Source organism: Rattus norvegicus, chromosome 1 (genome assembly GCF_021556685.1).
Source record: "Rattus norvegicus strain SHRSP/BbbUtx chromosome 1, alternate assembly SHRSP_T2T, whole genome shotgun sequence".
Taxonomy (NCBI): Eukaryota; Metazoa; Chordata; class Mammalia; order Rodentia; family Muridae; genus Rattus; species Rattus norvegicus.
The window spans coordinates 210377710-210399408 of record NC_141534.1 but is presented as its reverse complement, the minus strand read 5'-3'; the positions used below and the strand labels follow the sequence as shown (position 1 = coordinate 210399408).

Sequence of the window (21699 nt, the reverse complement as noted above, 5' to 3'; positions counted from 1 at the left end):
CCTGCCGGTGTGGAAATTAATTCCACCCACTCAAGGAGGGTGGCTTTTTTTTCCCCCTACATTTAGATCCACTTCGCACTGAAAATTCCTGATATGCAGAAATGAGCTGTGCCAGGGGTCAGCAGGGGTCAGAGGTGGGGTTTGGGCTGGAAAGGGAGGATCTTGGCATGGGGCAGGGCTTAATCAGGAGACCAGGCCTTGAAGAAGGACTCAGGGTTCAGAGAGCCCAGGTTCCAGGAGACCAGAAAGACTAGGGTCTAAGCAGCCTGGGAAAGGGTCCCAGAGAAGAGCTAGGGAGAAAGGGATGGAGAGAGGAAGGCAGAAAACAAGACTTTTGCACAGAGTTTGGGAACTTCAGAGTAGGGTGAAGAGGACCTACGAGAACTCCACCTCCACATGGTGAGGTAGGGATTTTGAGGGAGTGAAGGCAATTGGGGGCTCTCTGTGGCAAAGGAAGCCCATTGGGGCATATCTGGAGCTGGGGATTAGTTGAAGACAAATGCCCAAGAAAGACTGAGGATGGGGGTAAGGTGGGGAGAGAAGAAACTGCTTGGGACTGAGCCTTAGAGGACAGTATTGTGTGAGGGCAAGTCTGTATAAGGACTGAGCAGTGTCAGGACCCAGGATGGGGGTCAGAAAGGCCATGAGCAGGTACATGAACTAAGCTCCAAGGAGGCCAGCAGAGCGGTGTCTGGGAGGAACCAGGCTTCTGAGTAGCACACCTGTCCCTGAGGGCAGAGGGGAACTTGTGAAGCAGGGGTAGGCAAGCCTGTTACAGGTCAGATATTTCAAGCCCCACTTATGATGAACAGGATCAGAATGACTGAGCCAAGCTTGCTAGGGTCAGACTTGGGAGACAGGAACTCCAAGAGTGGGGTTCAGAGCAGGACTCTGAAGATTGTTGGTGAAGGGCCTGGACTTGGACTCTGAAGGAAAAAGCCCTGGACATTGACCTTGGGGGCTTGGGAGACAGGACTGAATGAAGATGGCGTTCCTCTGGGGTTTGGTGTTGCATCCCCAATCAGGTAGGAACTATGAACTGCCGTCTATAGACTTCAAGGGACCAGAGATTCCAAAACGAAGCCTGATTAGGGATGGCGACTAGAGCCGCTCAGGCAGGGCTCAGCTAATAGTGAGGTTGGAGATCAGCTGGGCAGGAACAAGAAAGAGAGAGGTGGGTGAGAGCTTAAAAAGCTGATACCAGGACAGGGCCTCATGGGAAAAGGCTAGGACTGTCATAGGATTGAGAGTGGCAGGTGGGACTCAACAGGGCAAGAGGATGAGCTGCTAGGTAAAGGGTTCTGAAGGCACAGGTCTTGGGACTAAGAAGGCTCAGTGGATAAAATGTAGGGAGAGGGAGGGCAACCATGGGAACAAAGTGGAGTGCTCAGCAGACAGACTTGCCAGGACCTGAGGACCCATTTGAGCACAGGTGGAGTAGGGTAGCAGCGGCTTGGTGGTCGGTGGATATGGGAACCATGCAGCTGATGGGTTAGAGGGGTGTCAGCCTTGCCCTGCTCCGGACTCCCCGGGGTCCTGGCTTCCGGGCTAGCGGGCCCCCTCCCTCCCTAGGGAGGAGGCGGAGGTGTCTGCGACGCTGCCGTGAGTCAGGCTCTGGCTGCAGCCACGGCCGGCCTGGCGCTGCGGAGCGCGCGCGGGCAGCGGGGGAGGCAGCGGCGCCAGCCCCGCTCGCTCCCCGCCCCCAAGGTTGGGCCGCTGGGACGCGATCAGCGGGCAGACAGCGGCCCGGGAGAGCGGAAGGACGCGCGCTCCGAGGCTCAGGGGTCCGACCCACTCGCCGAGTCGCCAGTAGGTGAGCGGTACTGGTGGCTGCTGCAACCAACGGTTAGATTAGGGGCCACCCAGCCCTGCCACAGCCCCCTGCTATCATCTCACGGGCGCCGGGTGCGCCTAGTGGCGCAGAGCTCCGGCGCCAAGCTGTCTCTTGGAACTGTCTATTTCGCAGAGTGTCATTGTGGGTCTCCTGGTGACACGGGGATGGGGGTGGGGGGACAAGAGGGGAGGCTTGACAGTGTGCGCTCTTAGGGTCTCCCGGTGCCGCTTTCTGTTGGCTTTGGGAGGCGATGAGCGCGAGTTTGTAGTCCTGCACCTGCGTGGATCCACTGGTGATGTGCCTGAGCCTGTGGGGTGGTGTGTAGCGCTGCTTGTCTGGGTGGGCAATTGTTTACCTGGCACGTCTGGGCGCGCGGGTGTGCTGGGGCTGGAGGCCGGTGATGGTGTGTGTGGTGCGTCTTGGTGTGTATGTGCTTCAGCGAGCGCTTTTCATTCTGCCAGTTGGTGACTAGAGCAGTGTCACTGTAGGTCTGAATGCCCTGAGTGCGTGGAGATGCGGGGCGCTCTGCTTATCGCAACAGGGTGTCACTCAGGGTGCTGAGGGGGTGCTGTTGTGTGTGTCAGTAGGCGCAGATGGCAAAGCGATGAAAAGCCCTGATGTGCTTGCCAAGACTACTGCGAATGGCTTTGGTATTGGCTGTGGCTGGCTGGGTGGGGGAGGCAGGTGGCAGGCAGACTGGCAGCTGGCAACCTCGCGGGGATTTCCATCTCCTGAAGATCATTTATGGGACTGTAGGGGAGATGCTGCAAGGCTCCAGGGTGGGTGTTACTGGGCGCACAGAGCCCAGCAACTCCTCACTCTGTCCCTCCCTCCAGGCCCAGGGCCCCAGCCAGTGCCCAGCCCTGCTGGGAGCCCCGGCTAGCACCACGGACGGCACCCAGGAAGCCCGAGTCCCCCTGGACGGGGCCTTCTGGATTCCCAGGCCACCAGCAGGTTCGCCCAAGGGCTGCTTCGCCTGTGTTTCCAAGCCTCCTGCCCTGCAGGCTGCAGCAGCTCCAGCTCCTGAGCCTTCAGCCTCGCCCCCCATGGCACCCACCCTGTTTCCTATGGAGTCTAAAAGCAGCAAGACAGACAGCGTTCGGGCATCGGGTGTCCCGCAAGCCTGCAAGCACTTAGCTGAGAAGAAGACCATGACGAACCCCACAACAGTCATCGAGGTCTACCCCGACACCACAGAGGTGAACGACTACTATCTGTGGTCCATCTTCAACTTCGTCTACCTCAACTTCTGTTGCCTGGGCTTCATTGCTCTGGCCTACTCCCTCAAAGTGAGCCTGGGCAGGGGGTGGGCAGGGTTATGGGGGCTAGCAGAATGTAATGTCACTTAGTGGAGCCCAAGGTAGAACATGCAAGCCCAATCAGGAGACCTCTTACAGATTCAAAGAGGCAAGGCTCTGGGCTGGGAGCAAAGGGTTACCCCTTCCCTTCCCTGAAAGCCTGACCCAGTTTGGGGAGTGGGGTAGGGTTGTCTGCTTTATACTTAGTTAAGTCGTTGAGAACAGGCATTCAGAGCTCAATGTTCTGTCCTTTGGTCGGGGGACATGGGAGTCAATGTGGCCAGTAGCCATACCTAGGTAAATGTGACCGAGATTGCAAGGAGCCCGGGGGGCTTGAAATCCTGTGCCCATGGAAAGCAGAAGGGGTCATCTTAGGGCTCTTGCAGAACCTCTTTCCTTGGCCCCTTTCTGGAAGCTCTGTTGCCAGGCACTTAAGCTTACCAGCCAGGTCTGTGGTGGAAGGCCAAAGCCTGATGACCAGACTGGCCAGGGGGGAAAATTGGAAAACATCCTAACCCCACCCACCCTGTACCCACAGTGGCTACAACTTCCAGGTCCAACTCCCTTTTGTACGAGGAGTCGGTGGGTGAAGACAGAGCAGGGTGGCAAGCCTTGGGAACCCCTTCTCCACTCCTACCCCTACTCTTTCCCATGACAAAGCGAGAGAAACAAACACAACTTGGGCCTGGGGACAAAATGTGATAGACAGCTTCAGTGTCTCAGCCCTTGCATCCCAGGTAAGGACTGAGCATTCTTGGACTGTTGGAGCCACACCCGCAGGGTGCAGGAATGGTGCCTGGGTGCCCTCCTCCCATCCTGCATCTCCGGAAGGAAGGGTTTGGCTCACAATTACACAGATCATCACTTCCTGAGCCCAGACTTGAATGGCCCAAGCCAGATGCAGTCCAGAAATCGCAGCTGCCTGGCGAGGAGGGGTGCCAGGGGCTGGGAGAGCAGAAAGAAGGGTGCTGCAGGGATTTAAAAGTGAGGGTAAGACTGACCTGGGAGGAAGGATCCCCAGGCAGCTCAGCCCGTGATTCATATGCAGGCATGAGTCCCACCTTGCCCTGTATCACATGCCTGGCCACTGGGCTCTCCTCTTTTCTTCCTGACTCATACTCAGCATATCACACCATCAGCATGCCTTCTCCAGGGTTCCTCACCTTCACATGTACCACATGCGAGTTGTGTACATGAATAGGCATGTCTGTGAGATCATGTAATCATGCATGAACTCATGTGCTCACACTGTATAATGCACTGTGTGCGTGTGGAGAGTATGAATGGGTGCGTTTGAGTGTGTTGCATGGATGTTTATATGGAGTGTGGATGCTTGAGTGTAGGTCTAAGTGTTATTTCATGCATGTGATCATGTGCATGCACATATGCACATGCGTAAGCAAGTGCAACAGTGTGTGAGTGTGCATGTACATAAATAGAAATGTATGTCTAATTGCATGTGAGGGGTGCCAGCCTAATCACATGCCTGTATTCACTTAGGTGTATATTGTGAATGGACACATGTTTGAATCAATATGTGTTTGCATGTAAGCGCACCATAGATGTGTGTGTGTGTGTGTGTGTGTGTGTGTGTGTGTGTGTGTGTGTGTGTATGTATGACTGCTTGTGCTGAGAGACAACATGAGAAGACCTAGGGACTTGGGATGTCCTAAGGCCAGCTCAGCTCTGTTCTCTGGGGCAGTGCCAGGCAGAGGGCACCATTGCCAGGTTGCTAGTGGAACATAGCCTCCCCCTGGTGCCCTCTTTCCCTGTGCTGTCTACAGCCTGAGGGTTTGGGCATGGCTGCCTGGGCTCTGGTCCGGGAGCTGTTCCTTCCTCCCCTGGCTCAGGCTGTCTCTGGCTGACTGGGCAGGGTAGCCCATCTGGTGTGGGTTGTAGGTAGGTCAGGCATTTCTGGATGGTTATGAGTTTGTATTGGGATGTGAGGTTGACACTTTGGAGGGGAGAGAGGGCTCAATTTCTCTCCCTTGTTTGCTCCTTGAGGTCTTCCCCAGGAAGAGTGGACAGGCCTTGGGGCTTCTTGGAAGGATGTGCAGGGTCAGAAACTCTGATCCTGATGCTTGAAAATCAATCCATCTGTGCATCTAGGCTGTGAAGCCTTCTAACTAGCTGTGCCTGCCACACATGCAGCCCATCACAAGTGTGCCCAAGGACAGTGGATGGAACAGAGGTCAGGAGGACCTGGGGCTGGTTTTCTAGCCACCTTTCCTTGCTAAGCCCTTCCCTTATCTGTTCACAAATAGAGACAATGCTATTCAAGCCATCCTGTGTTCAGGTGGTGCAGGTGGGCTGATGGGGGGAGACACAGCTGTCTGCTGTGTGCATACACTGGCTCACAGGTACTTTTGTATTTTTTTTAAGATTTTTTTATTATATGAGTACACCATAGCTGTCTTCACACCAGAAGAGGGCATCAGATCTGATTACAGATAGTTGTGAGCCACCATGTGGTTGCTGGGATTTGAACTCAGGACCTTTGGAAGAACAGTCAGTGCTCTTAACCACTGAGCCATCTCTCCAGCCCGGTACTTTTGTATGAAACCTGTGTCTCTCCTGCAGAGTCTCTAAGACCTATTTTCCTTGACATCTGCCTGACTCACCCTCAGGACCAGACTTCCAGTGTCCAAAGCATGGTAACCATTATAGGAGAGGTCTGAGGGCATTCGTTGGATAGAGGATGCCATCAGAGGAGATATATAGTTCATTGTCTCAGGAGAGGAAAACATCACCCTGGACTTGGGGCCAAGTAAGGTTCAAGGCAAGGGCTTCTGGGAGGAGGAGGTATTTCCTGTGGGCTTTGAAGGATGACTGAAGGCAAGTTCTACCTGGAGAAAGGAGCAGACACCAAGCATGAACATCCTCTGTGGGGATCAGACTGTGAGGCACAAGGGAGGCAGTGCAGTGCAGCCAGCAAGCAGCAAGGCAGCTGCTTGGTTGGACCTTAGGAGGCATGGACACTTCCTGAAACGGGAACACCTGAAAGAGTGGATTGGGAGGGTAGATTCTGGTTGGGTTTCGTATGTATGCATCTGTCTGTCATCCTTCCTGAATGTCAATGCTACCAGCCCATCCATTCAACTATCCATGGTAGGCATTCAATTTTGCAACCGACTTTTAATAAGGGTTCAGCCTCTTTTCTAGCCCACCACTCAGCAGAGGTGTATAACAGACAAGTCATTAGGATATGTGGGAAGTAGGCCTGTTCAGCAATATTTCTTTTGAGGCCAGCCTGATCTTCTTGGGCCCAGTTCAGTCCTGTGGCAAACACCAAATACGGTTCAGCAGCTGAAGACCAGCCTTCTAGGCAGGCAGACACCAGGCATGAACCAGCAGCTACAGTACTGTCCTTTCAGCAAAGAGACACCAGGCTGCTGTAGTTCAATCCTGAAGAAACTGCCATACTCACCAACTAGCTTAAGGCAGGGTCTGACAGGCAGCAAGCTACTGCAGGAACCTCAGGAGCAGTTCCTGGGAGAGTTTCTCTCAATGGTGGTGTTAGGACAGGTTGAGCTCGACAACACTGTATAAGGCAAACCAATACTTGTATGGTGTTAGCAAAACACAGTGAGGTGGAACAAAACAAACCAAAGCTCAGTACCTGTCTCCCACTGTCTGTGGGGTCATATTTATACTCCTTCATCAAGCATCCTTTCATGTGTCTGCTGTATCAAAACATCTTTTAACCTGTGTCTGCTTCAGGAAAACAGTCTTTCACGAGTTTGCTTTAGCAAGACATCCTTTCACCTGTGTGCTCCAGCAAAACATCATTTGACATAACTGACTTTCCAAAGAAGTTTCTATTTCAAGCCATCTATCTACCCACCCATCCACCTACCCATTCATCCCATACCCATCCATCTATTCATCTACCCATCTATTCATTCATCCATCTACTCATCCACTAAGTCAGCCATTCATCCTCCCACATATCCATCCTCCACCCATCTATCTACCCATCCATCTATTCACACCACACCCACCTCTTTATGCATTCGTCTACCCATGTACCATTTATTTATCCACATCATACTTATGCACACCTAGCTATTAATATATCTCTTTACCCAACCATCTGCCCATGTGGTCATCCATCCATTCACCCACTCACCCATCTATACACACCACAACCATCACCCTATTTGCTCATCTACCATCTGTCCACCCACTCATCCAGCCCTCACCTGTTCATTCACCCATCTACCCACCCACACCACCATTCATCCACCCACCCTTCTACCCATCCACATGCTCATCCATCCACCCATCCATTGGCCCAACCATCTACCCATCTACCATCCTTCTATCCACACCTCATCCATCCTCCTATCCACTTGTTTGCATTTTTACCCAACTGTCTGTCTATGCACTCTATTACTCATAAGCTCACCCTCTATGCATTCACAACCCATCCATCTACTCACCTACCACTCATCCATGTATGTAGTTGTCCCAGCCACTTACTCACTCATATATGACATGTAATGTCATATGTGTCATAATAGAATGATGTTTCAGGCAACATCAGGTCACATACACAAGACTTCATCACCTAGTAGTGCCATAGCTGATTCTGTGTAGATACTCTGTGATGTTTACAGATGATGAGGTCATCTGGAGTTTCTCAGACACTCCTCATTAAGTGATACACGGCTATGTCAATCCATCCTCCACATTGTTCACTACATTCAGTTCATACTTCCCTCACATGTTGACACATAGTCATTGTCCTTCTGACTCTCCTACTGTCCCTTCCCATCCTTACCAACCTCAGCACTGACTCACTAAACTGTTTCTCTAATGTCATTTTCTCACAACAGCCTCACTTCACGCACCAGCCCGATCAGTATGCTCACTGCTCCCCATTGATTCATGCTTTGCTATATCCTCCCTTCTTCCCTCCGTTCGTCCACACCAAGTAGCCGTGCATGCCTTTTGTCACTCAGCTTTCCTCGTTTGCATTTTCCACTCTCAGTTAATCCACCCCAGTTTCTTTTCCTGTTTCCCACCTGCGTATCCTTTTGTCCACATTAGTTTTCTCTCCTCTTTTGTAGTTCCCCCCTTCAGCTTCACAGGCTAGACTCATCATCTGTCCATCCACTGTATTTATGGATTTAATTTATTTATCCACCTGCTTGCCTAGCCCCCCTGGTGTTTTCATGAATTTATCCATACTCTCATGCATTTCCACACACCCACCTGCTTGCCTTCCTAACCAGACTCCCTCCTCATCTCCCTTGCTTCTCCCAATCATCCCTCAATGCTATCCGTCCACATATCAAGCATTCATCTCCACAGATGTGTTCATCCTCTGACCCTCTGCTCATTCTTTTCTTCCCCTCTTCTTCCTGCTCTTCTTCCCATTCCCAGTGCTCTCCAGCCAGTCACTACAGTCAGCTCATCCATTTCCCTATCTCTCATCCCTCCCTCCCTCTATCTCTTTCATTCTCCGTGCGCAGTCGCACACCCACATGTTCACGGTTCAGAGCATACCAATAGTTTCTGTGAGACTCTTCTTACGTAAGTTTAACTACATTCATGCTTCATTCTCCTCCTGAAGCTACTCTTCCCACCCTCACCAAAGTGTGGCTGCAAGACATTGCTTTATATGATATGTCAGGGCAGCAACTTACTAAAGTCATTTCTTCTTATGATTGTTCCATCCATCCATCCACCCATCCATCCATCCACCCATCCATCTAACCTCTCCTCATGCCAACCTTCATGACCCTCTGCTCCCTCCTCCTTGTATAGAATTTTACTCTGGCATCCATCCATCAATGTACAAATCTATTAACCTCAAACATTTGTCCTTCCTCCGGTTTTATGCCCACCCAAATATCTTCTCTCTTGTTTCTTCTTCCCCCTCTCCTATATGCCAGACTCTTCCCTTTCTGTCTGTCGCATGCAGTAATTCCTGGGTCTATGTGTGGCTGTGAACATACTTGCACATGCTCCCTTCCCACTTGTCTCACTACATACCTAATGTCTCAGCCATGTGCTTGTCAGCCATCTCCTGTGCTCCTCCATTGTTTCACCCTCTCTTATTTTTAGAGACTGACACACTCTAGAAAAGCCAGATGTGCATACCTGAAATCCTAATAGTTGGGAGTCAGAGGCAGGAGGATTTAGAGTTCAAGGTCAGCCTCAGTTAAGACCCGTCTTTTAAAAAAAAAAAGAAAATGAAAGAAGGCAGAAAAGTGGAAAGAAAAAGGCCACAAGCACCAACACAGATTCTACTGTGGTTTACCTGCCAATCTGTCTGTTTGGTTTCCCACTTTTTCTTATTTTGTCTTTTATCCATGGATCACCCCTTGCATTCTTCCATCCTCCCTCCTTGAACTATTATCCTGCTACTCCACACAGATTGCTTTAGTCAGGATTTTACTGCTATGAACAGACACCATGACCAAGGCAACGCTTCTAAAGACAACATTTAATTGGGGCTGACTTACAGGCTCAGAGGCTAAGTCCATTATCATCAAGGCGGGAGCATGGCAGCATCCAGGCAGGCATGGTGCAGGAGGAGCTGAGAGTTCTACATCTTCATCTGAAGTGCACTATGAGAAGGCTGCTTCCAGGCAGCTAGGATGAGGGTCTTAAAGCCCACGCCCACAGTGACACAGCTACTCCAACAAGGGAACATCTACCCCAAGGCCACACCTCCTAATAGTGCTACTCTCTGGGCCAAGCATAGTCAAACCATCACACAGCCACCTGCCTCTTCCACCGTCTGGTCACCCCACACCTACCATGTACTTTCTTCCCCATCATGTCTGTTCCCCACCCTCTTCTTTCTATGGTCTTGCCCTAGGACCACATGCTTATCCATCTCACTTCCTTTCTGTGTTTGTGTTGGGTGTGCATGTCTATGTTCATCTACAATGTGGTGTGTGTGTGTGTGTGTGCATATTTGTATGCATGCTAATCCACATGTGTGTAAGCAAGCATAAATGTGGAGGTCAGAGGTCGGCCTCAAGTGTCATTCCTTAGAATCCATCCAATTCATTAAAAAAATACATACGCTCTGTGTTTGTGTGAAGACACATTTCATTCACTGCCATGTATCGTGTGGAGGTGGGAGGACAGCTTACAGGGGTTTATTCTCTTCTTTCACCACACAGATCACAGGGGCTGAACCCAGGTTGTTTCCCTTGACAGCAGGTGCCTTAGTCCATTGTGCCATCTCCTCAGAACCCCACTTTGCCTTTTGAGATGAGTTCTGTCACTGTGACCAGGGGATCAACAGTTAAGTTTGACTGGGTATCCATCAAACCTCACCAATCTGCCTGTCTCTGTCTCCCCAGAGCTGAGATTATAGGCGTGTGCTGCTAGGCCTGAATTTTGAAAAGCATAGTTTGAGATTTATTGATTTTGCTTTATGTACATGCGTATTTTGCTCACATGTATGGATGTGTACCATGCATATGCCTGGAGCCCAAGGAGGTCAGGAAGAGGCTGTCAGGTACCATGGAACTGGATTACAGATGTTTGTGAACTACCCTTTAGGTGCTGGGAACTGAACCGGAGTCCTCTGCAAGAACAAAAAGTGCTCGGAGTCTTTTCTCCAGCCCCTCCCTGGCTGTTTATGATTGGCATTAAGCACAGGTTCCTTGGATCAAATGCAGGACTTCTTGATTGTTTGGCATGAACAGTTTACAAGAAACGAGCTATCTTTCCAGTCCCCATCTTTCTTTACCTTGAAACTTATGCCCTCTTCCTCGTCTTCTCGTTTGCCCCCTCCTATGATGTCACCATTATGGCCACTCATTAAACTGTGTAGCTCACCATGTAGTTAGTCATCGATTCCTCAGAATGCCCCAGCACTTACCCACTATACTTCTCATGCAGCAAATGACTGCCCAATGAATGATGAGGGACAGGCCACACAGTCCCTGCCCATAGGAGCCTTCCCTCTGGCAGGGAACTCAGACCATCACAAAACTCATTGATGTCGGTGGTAATGTCATCTGTGAAGTCCAAGGAGAGTGGCTGGGATTGCTATGTCATACAAAGTGGGCTCAGACAGAAGTCCATGTTGGTGTATTGAGTGTAAGCCCAAGGTGGTCCAGGCCATAGACGCGTTTGTCTGAGGAAGTGTGTGTCACAGGATGGGAAGAGGCCTTGCAGAAGCCCAGGGACAAAGTTCCATAGCCTGTGTGATTGAAACAGCAGAGGGAACCAGACAAGCCTGAGACATAGCCTTGCTTTCCACAGTGAGGGCACTGTCATGGACTGTGAGTGAGTTCGTGTGATGAAGTTTCCATGTGGGGACAGACTAAGGATGCAGTGAGATGGGGCTTGGAACCCACGTGGGAAAAGCTTCCAAGTGACCCTGGGTGAGGAAGCCTTCTACTTCTACCTTCTCTTAGAACACAGAGATTGGTTCTACAGACACCCAAGTTCACAGACTCACAGGTCCTTATTTAGAGCAGCCAGGTGTTGTTTAGATTCCACACACATGCTTGCATGACCACAATACCATCTCCATCTGACATATAACCTTGCTAAAAGAAAGGGCAGTTATTGTTCTACTGTATCATATCACTTAGGGAAGGGGGGAGCACACACGTTCAGTACAGCGTCCACTTTGTGTCAGATGAAATTTTCTCTGACGTTCCATTGAACCTGCAGACAAAGGAGCTCCCAGGTCTGAGACTCAGACAACAGACTGTCCTGATGGAGTCTCAGAGCGAGAGGAGCTAGAGGAGGTTGGAGATACTTGCCAGGACAGTTCTTGCCCAATCAGCCTAAAGTGTACATGTGCCATTCACACGGGTGAAAGGCATCATGGGAGAATCACTCTATCTCCATTATAAATCTGCCAGTTCATGCCCTTGAGCTTCCACCATTCATAACCCAATAAACTCACCTACCCAGCTGCTTGCTTCCTCAAAAATGTCAGCCACAAGATCTACTCATCCCCCCATTTCTGGTCATGGAGCATATATTGCCCTTTCTTTCTCCTTCTTCTGCTCTGTTAACCTGCTAGGCTACCCCACTGCTCTCCTCTGCCCTCCCACCCACTGTCTACCTCATTTCCCCCCCCCCCCCCACTCTTTCAATCCCCCCTCCAGTCTCCCATTAGCAAGACAACTATAAACTATCACGTGATGGTTGGGCTCTTAGCATATTCCAGGCCTCCAGGCATGGCCCCAACCTCACACGATTACATTGAATATTTTAATTAATGACAACAAGACCTTGTGAAGTAAGTGCCACTGAAAAAACTGGGAAACTACACACAGTGCTACAAGGCGCTCCCTGCAGGTCACCAGCAGAGTGTCACAAACTCTTGTTTTTATTTGTCTCCAGGCTTCCTCAGCCCCTGTCTGCCCACCCTTTCCTTCCTTTCTTGGATTTTCTCTTTTCTCTCCTCTCCTCTCCTCTCCTCTCCTCTCCTTTCCTCTCTTCTCCTCTCCTCTCCCCTCCTCTCCTCTCCCCTTCTCTTTTCCCCTCCCCTTCCTTCCCCTCTCCTCCTTTCCCTTCTCTTCCCATCTCTTCTCCCCCTCTTCATCTCCCCTCCCCTCTCTTCTCTTCTTTCTCCTTTTCCCTCCCTCTCTCCCTTCCTCTTAGCCTAGGCTGTCCTCAAATTCACCATGTAGCCAAAGATGTCCTTGAATTCTCAGTCCTCTGGCCTCCGCCTCCTAAGTGCTGACTTTTCAGGTGTGTAACACCCCCCCCACACACACACACACCCACCACACACACACACACACACACACACACACACACACACACACACACACATCTATTTGTGGAGCTGAGGGTCAAACCCAGGGCTATGTGCATGCTAAAGCACTCGGCCAACCAAATTCCATCCCCAGCCTTTCTGTCTGCTTTCTAGCACTTCCTTCCCTTCTCTGCTGGTCTGTTCTATCCAAGTGAGCCCACTCCTTTCTGCCCTGTCTAGTCTAACTCCTCAGCCCACCATTCTACCTGTATGTATGTATTCTACCTGTATGTACCTGTAGAATTATCATACAGGCTAAACCCCTGCCCATGTGCCCTCCGGCCTCCCTTCCTCCTCCTCTCACGCATCCCTCGGGCTCACTCACTATCCCAACATGTCCTCTCTTTTTTCCATCCTTCATGTGTTCATGCCTGCTGGGTCACCCCACCCCCACACAGTTTGGCTGACTGGAACTTTACAAGGCCTCGACACAGTCAGGCTCTGGTCAGGTCTGCCCTCTTCTGGAGTGTAAGCTTAGTCACATTTCTGTGAGTCCCCACAGAGTGGAAGGGTTAAAGTCTCTTAGAGTCTGTTTTAGATGAGAGCTGCCTCACCCTCCAAGGCCCCACATCCTACCATCTCTGGGGGTCAGAACCTTTATTATATAAGTTGATGGGGTACATACCCACAGCACTTCCTAGCCATCTGGTCACCATCGGCCTCCCTCTCCTTTCCTGTTTCCTGTTCTTTCAGCACCAGAGGCTAAGTTAGTACCCACTCACTGGTCTGCCCCCCAAGCACCTGTCCTTCCTTCCTTCCCTTTATGGATTTATCTGTCAGCCCACCACCATTCACCATTCACCAAAAGGCTGCCCATTGATCGCCCCACTCATCTGCTCATCTTGCCCAATGTCCTCATCTTCTTCCTGTACGTGCTTTGATGGACTCACCCAGCTTCCCTCTGGTCTCCCCACTACTACCCTCTATTTTTTTTGTCTACAGTAGACATCATCTGTCATTTCTTGGGCCCCACTGGGCCTCATGTGTCTTCCTTCCTCTGGTGGCTTCTCTAGTGTTCTACTCTGGCCCTACCCACCCGCCTTGTTCCTCTTTGTTTTCTGGTTGTTCCTCTGTCTACTCTCCCAAGTCCTCTAATTGGTCTTTGAATACTGCATCATGGTGGCTCCAGCTCCCCCAGTGCCTCAATGTGGTCTCATCACCACCACATGTGTGGTGGTGCCTTTCACATGTTCATCTCTCCACCTCACCCCTGAGCTTCTGACTCTGCGGCATTGCTTCTCCAGGTGTCTAGCCGTAGTCCAGAAAGCAGCTCTCACTAGTGCTGGGGCCTGCACCACCAAGCGCCTTAGCCCGTGCCTCCCAGGTTTCCTTCTGCAGCCTCTCTTGCTTTACCCTCAAGGCCATCTCATCATCATCTCCCACACTGAACTCAGTGCTGCCTTGAACACAGATCCAGAGATCCAGTCCACTTTCACCGCCACAGCTCTCATCCATGTGAGAGACTAGCCTTCCCTCGCTGGGCCAGACTCTACCTCCTTCCTGCCTGATCTTAATCCCCAGCCAACTGCTCTGCTAGTCTGTCCTGCCTTCCCTTTCTTCCGGCTCTATGTCATTCTGAGAAGTCTTCACAAAGCCCCCATGTCTTCTTGGCAGCTTCCTTTGTTCCCTGTCTGTGCTCTGCCCTCCCATAGCAGCCCCTGACTGGCCCAGCCACCCCCTCAGGGAGCTCTGTTCCCCCACACACACTTGGTGTGTCTCCCTCCTGGAGTACACCCCATCAGAACCAAACTTGTCACTAATCTCCTGACAAACATCCACTCATGAAGTCTGTCTGGGACATCTGCTGAGGCTGGTTGTCCCAGGACACCATCAACCCTCCCCCCTGCCCCCAACATCTTCAGCTATCTCCTTAGCCCACCTGTACCTGCCATGCTTGCCTTGTGTCTTGTGACTCCTTGCCTGGTCTGTGAACCCTGAGGACAGAGGTTTTGCTTTGTTCCTTGTCGTGTGCCAGGCCAGCTGCAGTTACACAGCTGTACGACAGGGCAGGCACTGAGTAGAGATTGGCTGGCTGACTGATGAGTTTAAGACTCCGTACCTATCTCCCCTTCATTGGTCAGTGGTATATTCTTTCAACATCTTCCCTCTCTCCCTTCACCCATCCCACATGCCATCCTAAATCTGGTTACCCATTCCACCCATCCAGCGGATATGCCAGGAATCCATCCCAAAGATACGAAGTGCACTACTCCAGGCCACACCCCAATTCTATCATCTGACACACCTTCACAAACCCATCTGGCCCACCCATCCAGCACACTTCTGTGTGTCCATCCTTACTACATAACACAGAGTACTATTCCCCAACGTGCCTGTCCAAACATCCGCCGTATCCCACAATCCAATACATGTGCTCTCTCCTCACACCACCTACTCCACTTACCCAGAACACACTCACATATTCATGCACTCATCTATGAACCCCCACAGCAAACATCTACTCGTATCTGTCTATCCTCTGGTTACTCCCATTTGACATATGTCCTTCTGTGTACATATCTCACTCAGTCAGCATATGACAAGATCTACCTACCCATTTCTCCTGTCCATCTAACACACATCAACACACCAGTGGTCTTACTTGCCTTATCTACTCGACACACACACACACACACACACACACACACACACACACACGCTCACCATTCACACTGTTCACTTGATGCTCATTTCGGTATGTATAGTTGTCTCGCCTTGAGAATTGTACAGAAACATGAGGTTAACCATGAAGCCCTTTCCAACACTGTGAAGTGGACATTTTTTTTTGTCCACACCACAGGCGAGCACCTGGAGCAGCAAGAGAGCCCAGTGACTGTGTGAAGTTACCCGTGGGCACCCCAGAGGCAAAACCCAGGCCCAGAGCTCCAATTGCACACCTGCAGCCTGGAGGAGGGGCTTGCAAGAGGAAGTAGAACAGCTGGTTTGTTAAAGAGAACACCTGGCTAATGATTGCAGGGGAGTAGGTGAACTAGATACGGAATCTCACTTGCTAGAGAGCCACATGTCTACACAGCTGCAAGTGTCAGTTAGGGACAGGATTTTACATTACAGTTGAAAAAAAAAAGTGGGCCGTTACTAAATCCAAGGGAAGAGAGAATTTAATTTTCTGGAGAAAACAATAAAATCTTATCAACTATTTCACTCCAACTGTGGGAGCTAAGTAAATGGGGACATGCCTCCTTCTGGGTGACAGAGATGTTGGTTTTCTCCCATATCAGAGTCTCACTCCTACCTTTACTCTTCTGACCTCTCAGCCCTTCACCCCACGTGCGTTCTCTATCCAACTCACCTTTTGGGTCACCCCTCTGCCCTTTACTGGGTCCCTTCCCTTCCTGTCACTCTACCCCACCCCTGTCCTTCCTCCTCCCTGCTCCTTCTGCCCATTGCTGTGTACTCATCCCATGCCTCCCCCTTCTCCTTGTTCCTGTCTTACCACTTCTTCCTCCTCAGGACCATCCCTCCTCCTGGCAGGCTTCAGTTGTCCTCTGTTTAGTCGTACTGCCCTCCCTACCCTTCCCTCCCACCACATTTCCTCCTCAGGTATCCACTTCCCTAACTCTGGCATCAGCCAGGCCAAGTCCTCTGCCCACCTTTCTTCTTTTGCCAAACCCAGTCCATGAATAGAGCTATCCCCACCTCTGTCTGTGCTCATCCGATACCCCATTCTAGGCTCCGATTTCAGCTTGCGTCAGGCTCAGCTGGCACTCAGGATGATGTAGCTCACAGGGGCTGTCCTAAGGCCTGCCTGCCCTGACCAGGTAGCCTCTTAGAAATGGACAGCTCTGTCCCCATCTTCCGAGGATGTCTTGTCCACTCAGCCTCCTCATTAAGGTTTAGCTAGGTGGAACTGGTTACAACTGGTCACAACACACTGGGCACACTTGTCATTACACCCCACACCCACTGTCTCTGCTGTCGTCCTTCTATTCACTATGCATCCAGTGTCTCAGGGTCACCTTTCCCTTTTACACTAGATCACTTCAGACTCACTGAGCTGTTGTTTAAAAACAAAACAGCAAAACCTCCTGAGCATCCTGTGTTCCTCATTCTTCTCTGATTAGACACCACTTACAAACTGTGAAGGATGAGTCTTTCATTGACTATGTTCCCCAGACCAGAGGCAGGCGCTTGCAGAACAGAAGTCCTGAGATTACTCAGCTCTTACTCCCCTGCTTCCCACCACCACAATCTCCCTCCTCTGTCCTCTTTCTACCTCCACTGGTGACCTCTGTCCCCCTCTTCTGCTGGCCTCCAGGTCTCTTCCTTCATCTCCATATCAATCCTGTATTGGCTTCAGTCTCTTCTATCTCCCTTCGTCTGCTGGCCTCTGTCCTGCCTCCTCTCCTGACTTCTGCCTCTCTTCCTCCTTCTCTGATGGCCACTGTCCCCTCCTTTGCTGGCCTTCCTCCCCTCCTGGCCTCTGACATCTCCCTCGTTTCTTCCTCCTTCCTTAGGCTGACTTCTCTCTTCCTCTCCTGGCATTCACTCCACTGCCTCCTCTGACCTCTACCTCTCTTCCTCCTCCTTTTGTCTCCAGGTTCGGGACAAGAAGCTCCTAAATGACCTGAATGGAGCCGTGGAGGATGCCAAGACAGCACGGCTGTTTAACATCACCAGTTCTGCATTGGCAGCCTCCTGCATCATCCTCATCTTCATTTTCCTGCGGTACCCGCTCACTGACTACTGAGCTAGCAGGCAATGGGTCTTGGAGACCCAGCACTGAGACTGATGGTCACTGAGATTCAGGATGCTGAGTATGTGGGGCAGAATGGGCTCCCACCAAGGCCCAGAGCCATGCATGGCATCAAGGCCACCAGAAGCTGAGTGCCCGACCGAGTAGAGCACTCTTCCCAGCCACCCTGTCTGCCGCCTGCCTCTGTCCTGCTGGCACCGGGACTCTGGGCTTCCTCCCATGATGCTGCCTGGTTCCCAGTGGCTGCCCTCCCTGACCCATGCACCCTGCCCAGGATCCTGGACCCCTCAGACCTGATACCCAGCAAGAAGGGCTTACATGGGAGCTCCTGAAATAGGGGCTGCCAGCACCTGGGGTTCCCAAACTCCTGACCCCCAACTTCTTCCAAGCTGTGACCCCTTGCTCCAAGCTCTTGTATCTGTGAACTTTCATTAAAACTTGTGCTCAGCTCAACTTCAGCTTCTGTCCGTGTTCCAAGCAGGGCCTAGATGTCACCTGGAGGTTTGGGGGTGCTGTTTTGCTGTCTATGCCCCCAGGGCCTGCACACAGCTAATTCCGTAGGAGGCTTGCTCAGAAACCAAGTGGTCTTAGGTTGATGTGCAGAATGCTGAGGTTAGATGGAGGGGTCCCACACAGTTCACAGAGTCAGGCACCCATATGGAGTGGGTGGATGGATGATGTGCAGTATCCAGGAGAAGCATCCTATAGTGGTGGTTGAACCCTGCCAGTCCCTGGGAACCCCGCGGACTGGGGTGTTGATGAGGTTCTCACCTACTTATCTCCTGAAACAAACGGGGGAAGAGACTCCTTGTCTGTCAACTAAAGGTCACTGCTCAAGGTCAAGATCAGCTGTGCTGCTCCAGGAAGTGGTGCTGCCCGCAGAAGAAGGCTGCCCCGTGTGCTGACAGGGGAGTCAGCTGAAAAGTGAAAGGCAGGAACAGGATAGTGCACAGAGTGTAACCTGTGAGGATCCGGTTGGAAAAAAGAGAGATACTGTGGGCTCAGGTAGGGGCCAATGGCACGATCAGTGGTGTGGATGCTTGACACCCTTTGTGATTTCTGATCGTACCCTTGAAAGTATCAGGAGTGTCAGGAGAAGACAGGCAGGAACAGACACTATTGCCAGCCGTGGACATAGAGTGTTGATGGAGGTTAGTGGAGGGCTGGCCAGATGAGCTGGTTCTGACCAGATAGGGTAAGACAAAACCGTGGACAAGAATGAGAGATTGGGGTAGCTCAGGGTCGCTGGGAGTTCGATGCAAATTGGGCTACAGAGCAAGAAAGAAAGAAAGAAAGAAAGAAAGAAAGAAAGAAAGAAAGAAAGAAAGAAAGAAAGAAAATGAAAGAAAAAGAAAGAAAGAAGGAAAAGAAGAAAGAAAGAAAGAAAGAGAGAGAGAAAGACGGAAAGAAAGAAAGAAAGAACCACAGCAAAGCAAAGCAAACCAAAATAAAAAGGCTGGGACTTGGGGGTGGGGTAAGAGGAGAAGGAGACAGAGCTGAGCAGTGCTCTCTGCTCCCTGGTACACTGGGTGCAAGCAAGCAGCTCATGTTTCTCTGCTGTACCTACCTGTGAGCCAAAGCAGACTCCTGCACTATAATGCTTCTCATCAGGCATTTGAGCCCAGAGACAAGAAGCTTCTGCACTCCTACACTGTAGGAGCTCAGGAGCAGTAACCACTGAGCAAAACTTTAAAGCAGCCATGGGGGATGGGGAACAAACAAAACATTATTTCAAAGCTGCAGGGAGAGGTGACTTTTCATTAAAAAAAATGATGGCAAGGCTAGCATCTGTGGGAAATGATGTATTTTTGGGGCTCATCCTTGCCCCCACGGGAGGCAGGCCATGGGGTTCCCAGATCACCTTTTTTGGTAGGAGATGCCAGTTTTGAAGCATATACCCTTTTTTTTCTCAGAGGTTCTGCCCTGTGGCTGCCTGCCTCCCTCCCCTGCTGCCTGGTGTTCCTCTCTGCCTAGTTCATGGTGAGATTCAATGGCAGCTTCAGCTTGTGCGATCCTGGGTATTTGTCTCCCTGACTACTTCTTGTCAGCCAGTGCTTGGAGGGTGTGGCAGGTAGCTCTCCACATCTTCCCGACACCCCTCACATGACTGCAGCTTCTCTGTAACTTAGCAACAGAAGGCATCTGGACGCTGGAGAGGTGGCTTAACAGTTTCAGTTTCATGTGACAGACCTTCCAGAGGACCCGGGTGCAGTTTTCAACACACATGTGGCATCTTTCAAATGCCTGTAAGTCCAGTACCAGGGGATCTGAAGTTCTGGCAATGTACACGGTGCACACAAGCAAATAAAACAATAAATATTCTTTTAAAAATAATTCACTCTTGGGGCTGGGGATTTAGCTCTGTGGTAGAGCGCTTACCTAGGAAGCGCAAGGCCCTGGGTTCGGTCCCCAGCTCCGAAAAAAAGAACCAAAAAAAAAATAATAATAATTCACTCTTGTTTTTTCCAAGAAAAGAGGATATTGGGGGCTGGAGAGATGGCTCAGCGGTTAAGAGCACCCGACTGCTCTTCCAGAGGTCATGAGTTCAATTCCCAGCAACCACATGGTGGCTCACAACCATCTGTAAAGAGATCTGATGCCCTCTTCTGGTGTATCTGAAGACAGCTACAGTGTACTTATATATAATAAATGAATAAATAAAAAAATTAAAAAAAAAAGAAAAGAGGATATTGGGATGAACAGCCAGCTTATATGACCATCAAAGTTCCCATGAGAGACTCAGGTGCTGGTGGGGATCAAGTGAACAATTATTTTCTAAACTTTTAAGTCACAGATTTTACTCTTGGTAGCCTCCATTCAATGTGCATATTTATAGCATATTGTTCATAAATGCTACAAATATGAGACAAGGAGAACACCCATCAATATATGCTTCCCATGCATAAAGAAATATGTCCTTGAGCACATTTTGGTTTGAGTTTCCAGTAATTTCCCTAAGGGAAGTTGTCTTGGTTAGGGTTTTCATTGCTGTGCACAGACACTATGACCAAGGCAACTCTTCTAAGGACAACATCTAATTGGGGCTGGCTTACAGGTTCAGAGGTTCAGTCCATTATCATCAAGGCGGGAACATGGCAGCATCCAGGCAGGCATGGTGCAGACAGAGCTGAGAGTTCTACATCTTCATCTAAAGGCTGCTAGCAGAGTACTGGCTCCTAGGCACCTAGGAGGAGGATCTTATAGCCCACACCCACAGTGACACACCTGCTCCAACAGAACCCCACCTAATAGTGCCACTCCCTGGGCCAACCATACACAAGCCATCACAGAAAGTCACCTTTAAGTCATTCATAAATAATTACAACATAGAGCAGGACATACCTTCTATTTTTAAAGAGAAAAACACCTTTAAAAATATTTACTTACTATTGTATCTAGATATAAACTAGCTCTGTGAAAAGAAACAGGTGGGAGGGTTTGAATAGTTATTATGAGGAACTAAAATGTCTACAAAGGGTGTGGAGAGAATCTAAGAGGAAGGACAGGTGGAAAGGTTGCCAGAGACCTAGGTACAAGGATTGGTGACAGGATGGCTGGCCACAAAGGGACAGGGCATATTGGTAAATGTGTTAAAAGTTTATGGGACTCATGGATGGACATGAAGGGCTAGGGATGAAGGGAAGACACTATCCACTGTTTCCTCTGTCTGCTGTCATGGTAGACACTGCACCAACTGGGGACTCTTACCCTTCCCCCGGGAGCACAGAAAGGGAGAGGCGGGGGATAGGTTTTTATTGTTAGGTGCTCTGCATTCTGATTTTTCTGGTGGCCATAGTGTTTTTGCCTCTTGTGACATGCCTCTCTGTGAGGTTGGCCCTTCCCATAGTGACTTTTTTTATGCCTCTCTATAAGGTTGGCCCTTCCCATGGTGACTTTTTTTATGCCTCTCTATAAGGTTGGCCCTTCCCGTGGTGACTTTTTTTTTTTTCTTTCTTTTTTTCGGAGCTGGGGACCGAACCCAGGGCCTTGTGCTTGCTAGGCAAGCGCTCTACCACTGAGCTAAATCCCTAACTCCTTTTTTTTTTTTTTTTTTAAATCACTGACACTTTTGCCTGCGCTTGTCTTCTGGGATCGTTTCCAC

General features: G+C 50.4%; 1 protein-coding gene across 15 annotated transcripts; it reads left to right on the top strand.

Annotated features, from left to right (window-relative positions):
* Positions 1 to 219: 219 nt before the first annotated feature.
* Positions 220 to 18050, top strand: Ifitm10 (interferon induced transmembrane protein 10). Of its 15 annotated transcripts, none has more exons than XM_087660442.1 (3): positions 220 to 404; positions 2671 to 3033; positions 17442 to 18050. In XM_087660442.1, the coding sequence occupies exons 2-3, from the start codon at positions 2881 to 2883 to the stop codon at positions 17589 to 17591; spliced, it is 303 nt and encodes a 100-aa protein (XP_087516568.1). In that variant the 5' UTR covers positions 220 to 404; positions 2671 to 2880; the 3' UTR covers positions 17592 to 18050. The 15 variants fall into 15 exon arrangements, 14 of the variants coding, with proteins under 14 accessions (XP_087516568.1, XP_087516520.1, XP_087516561.1 ...); XM_087660394.1 differs by having other exon boundaries at positions 2671 to 3123; XM_087660435.1 differs by having other exon boundaries at positions 220 to 1025.
* The last annotated feature ends 3649 nt before the right edge of the window (positions 18051 to 21699 follow it).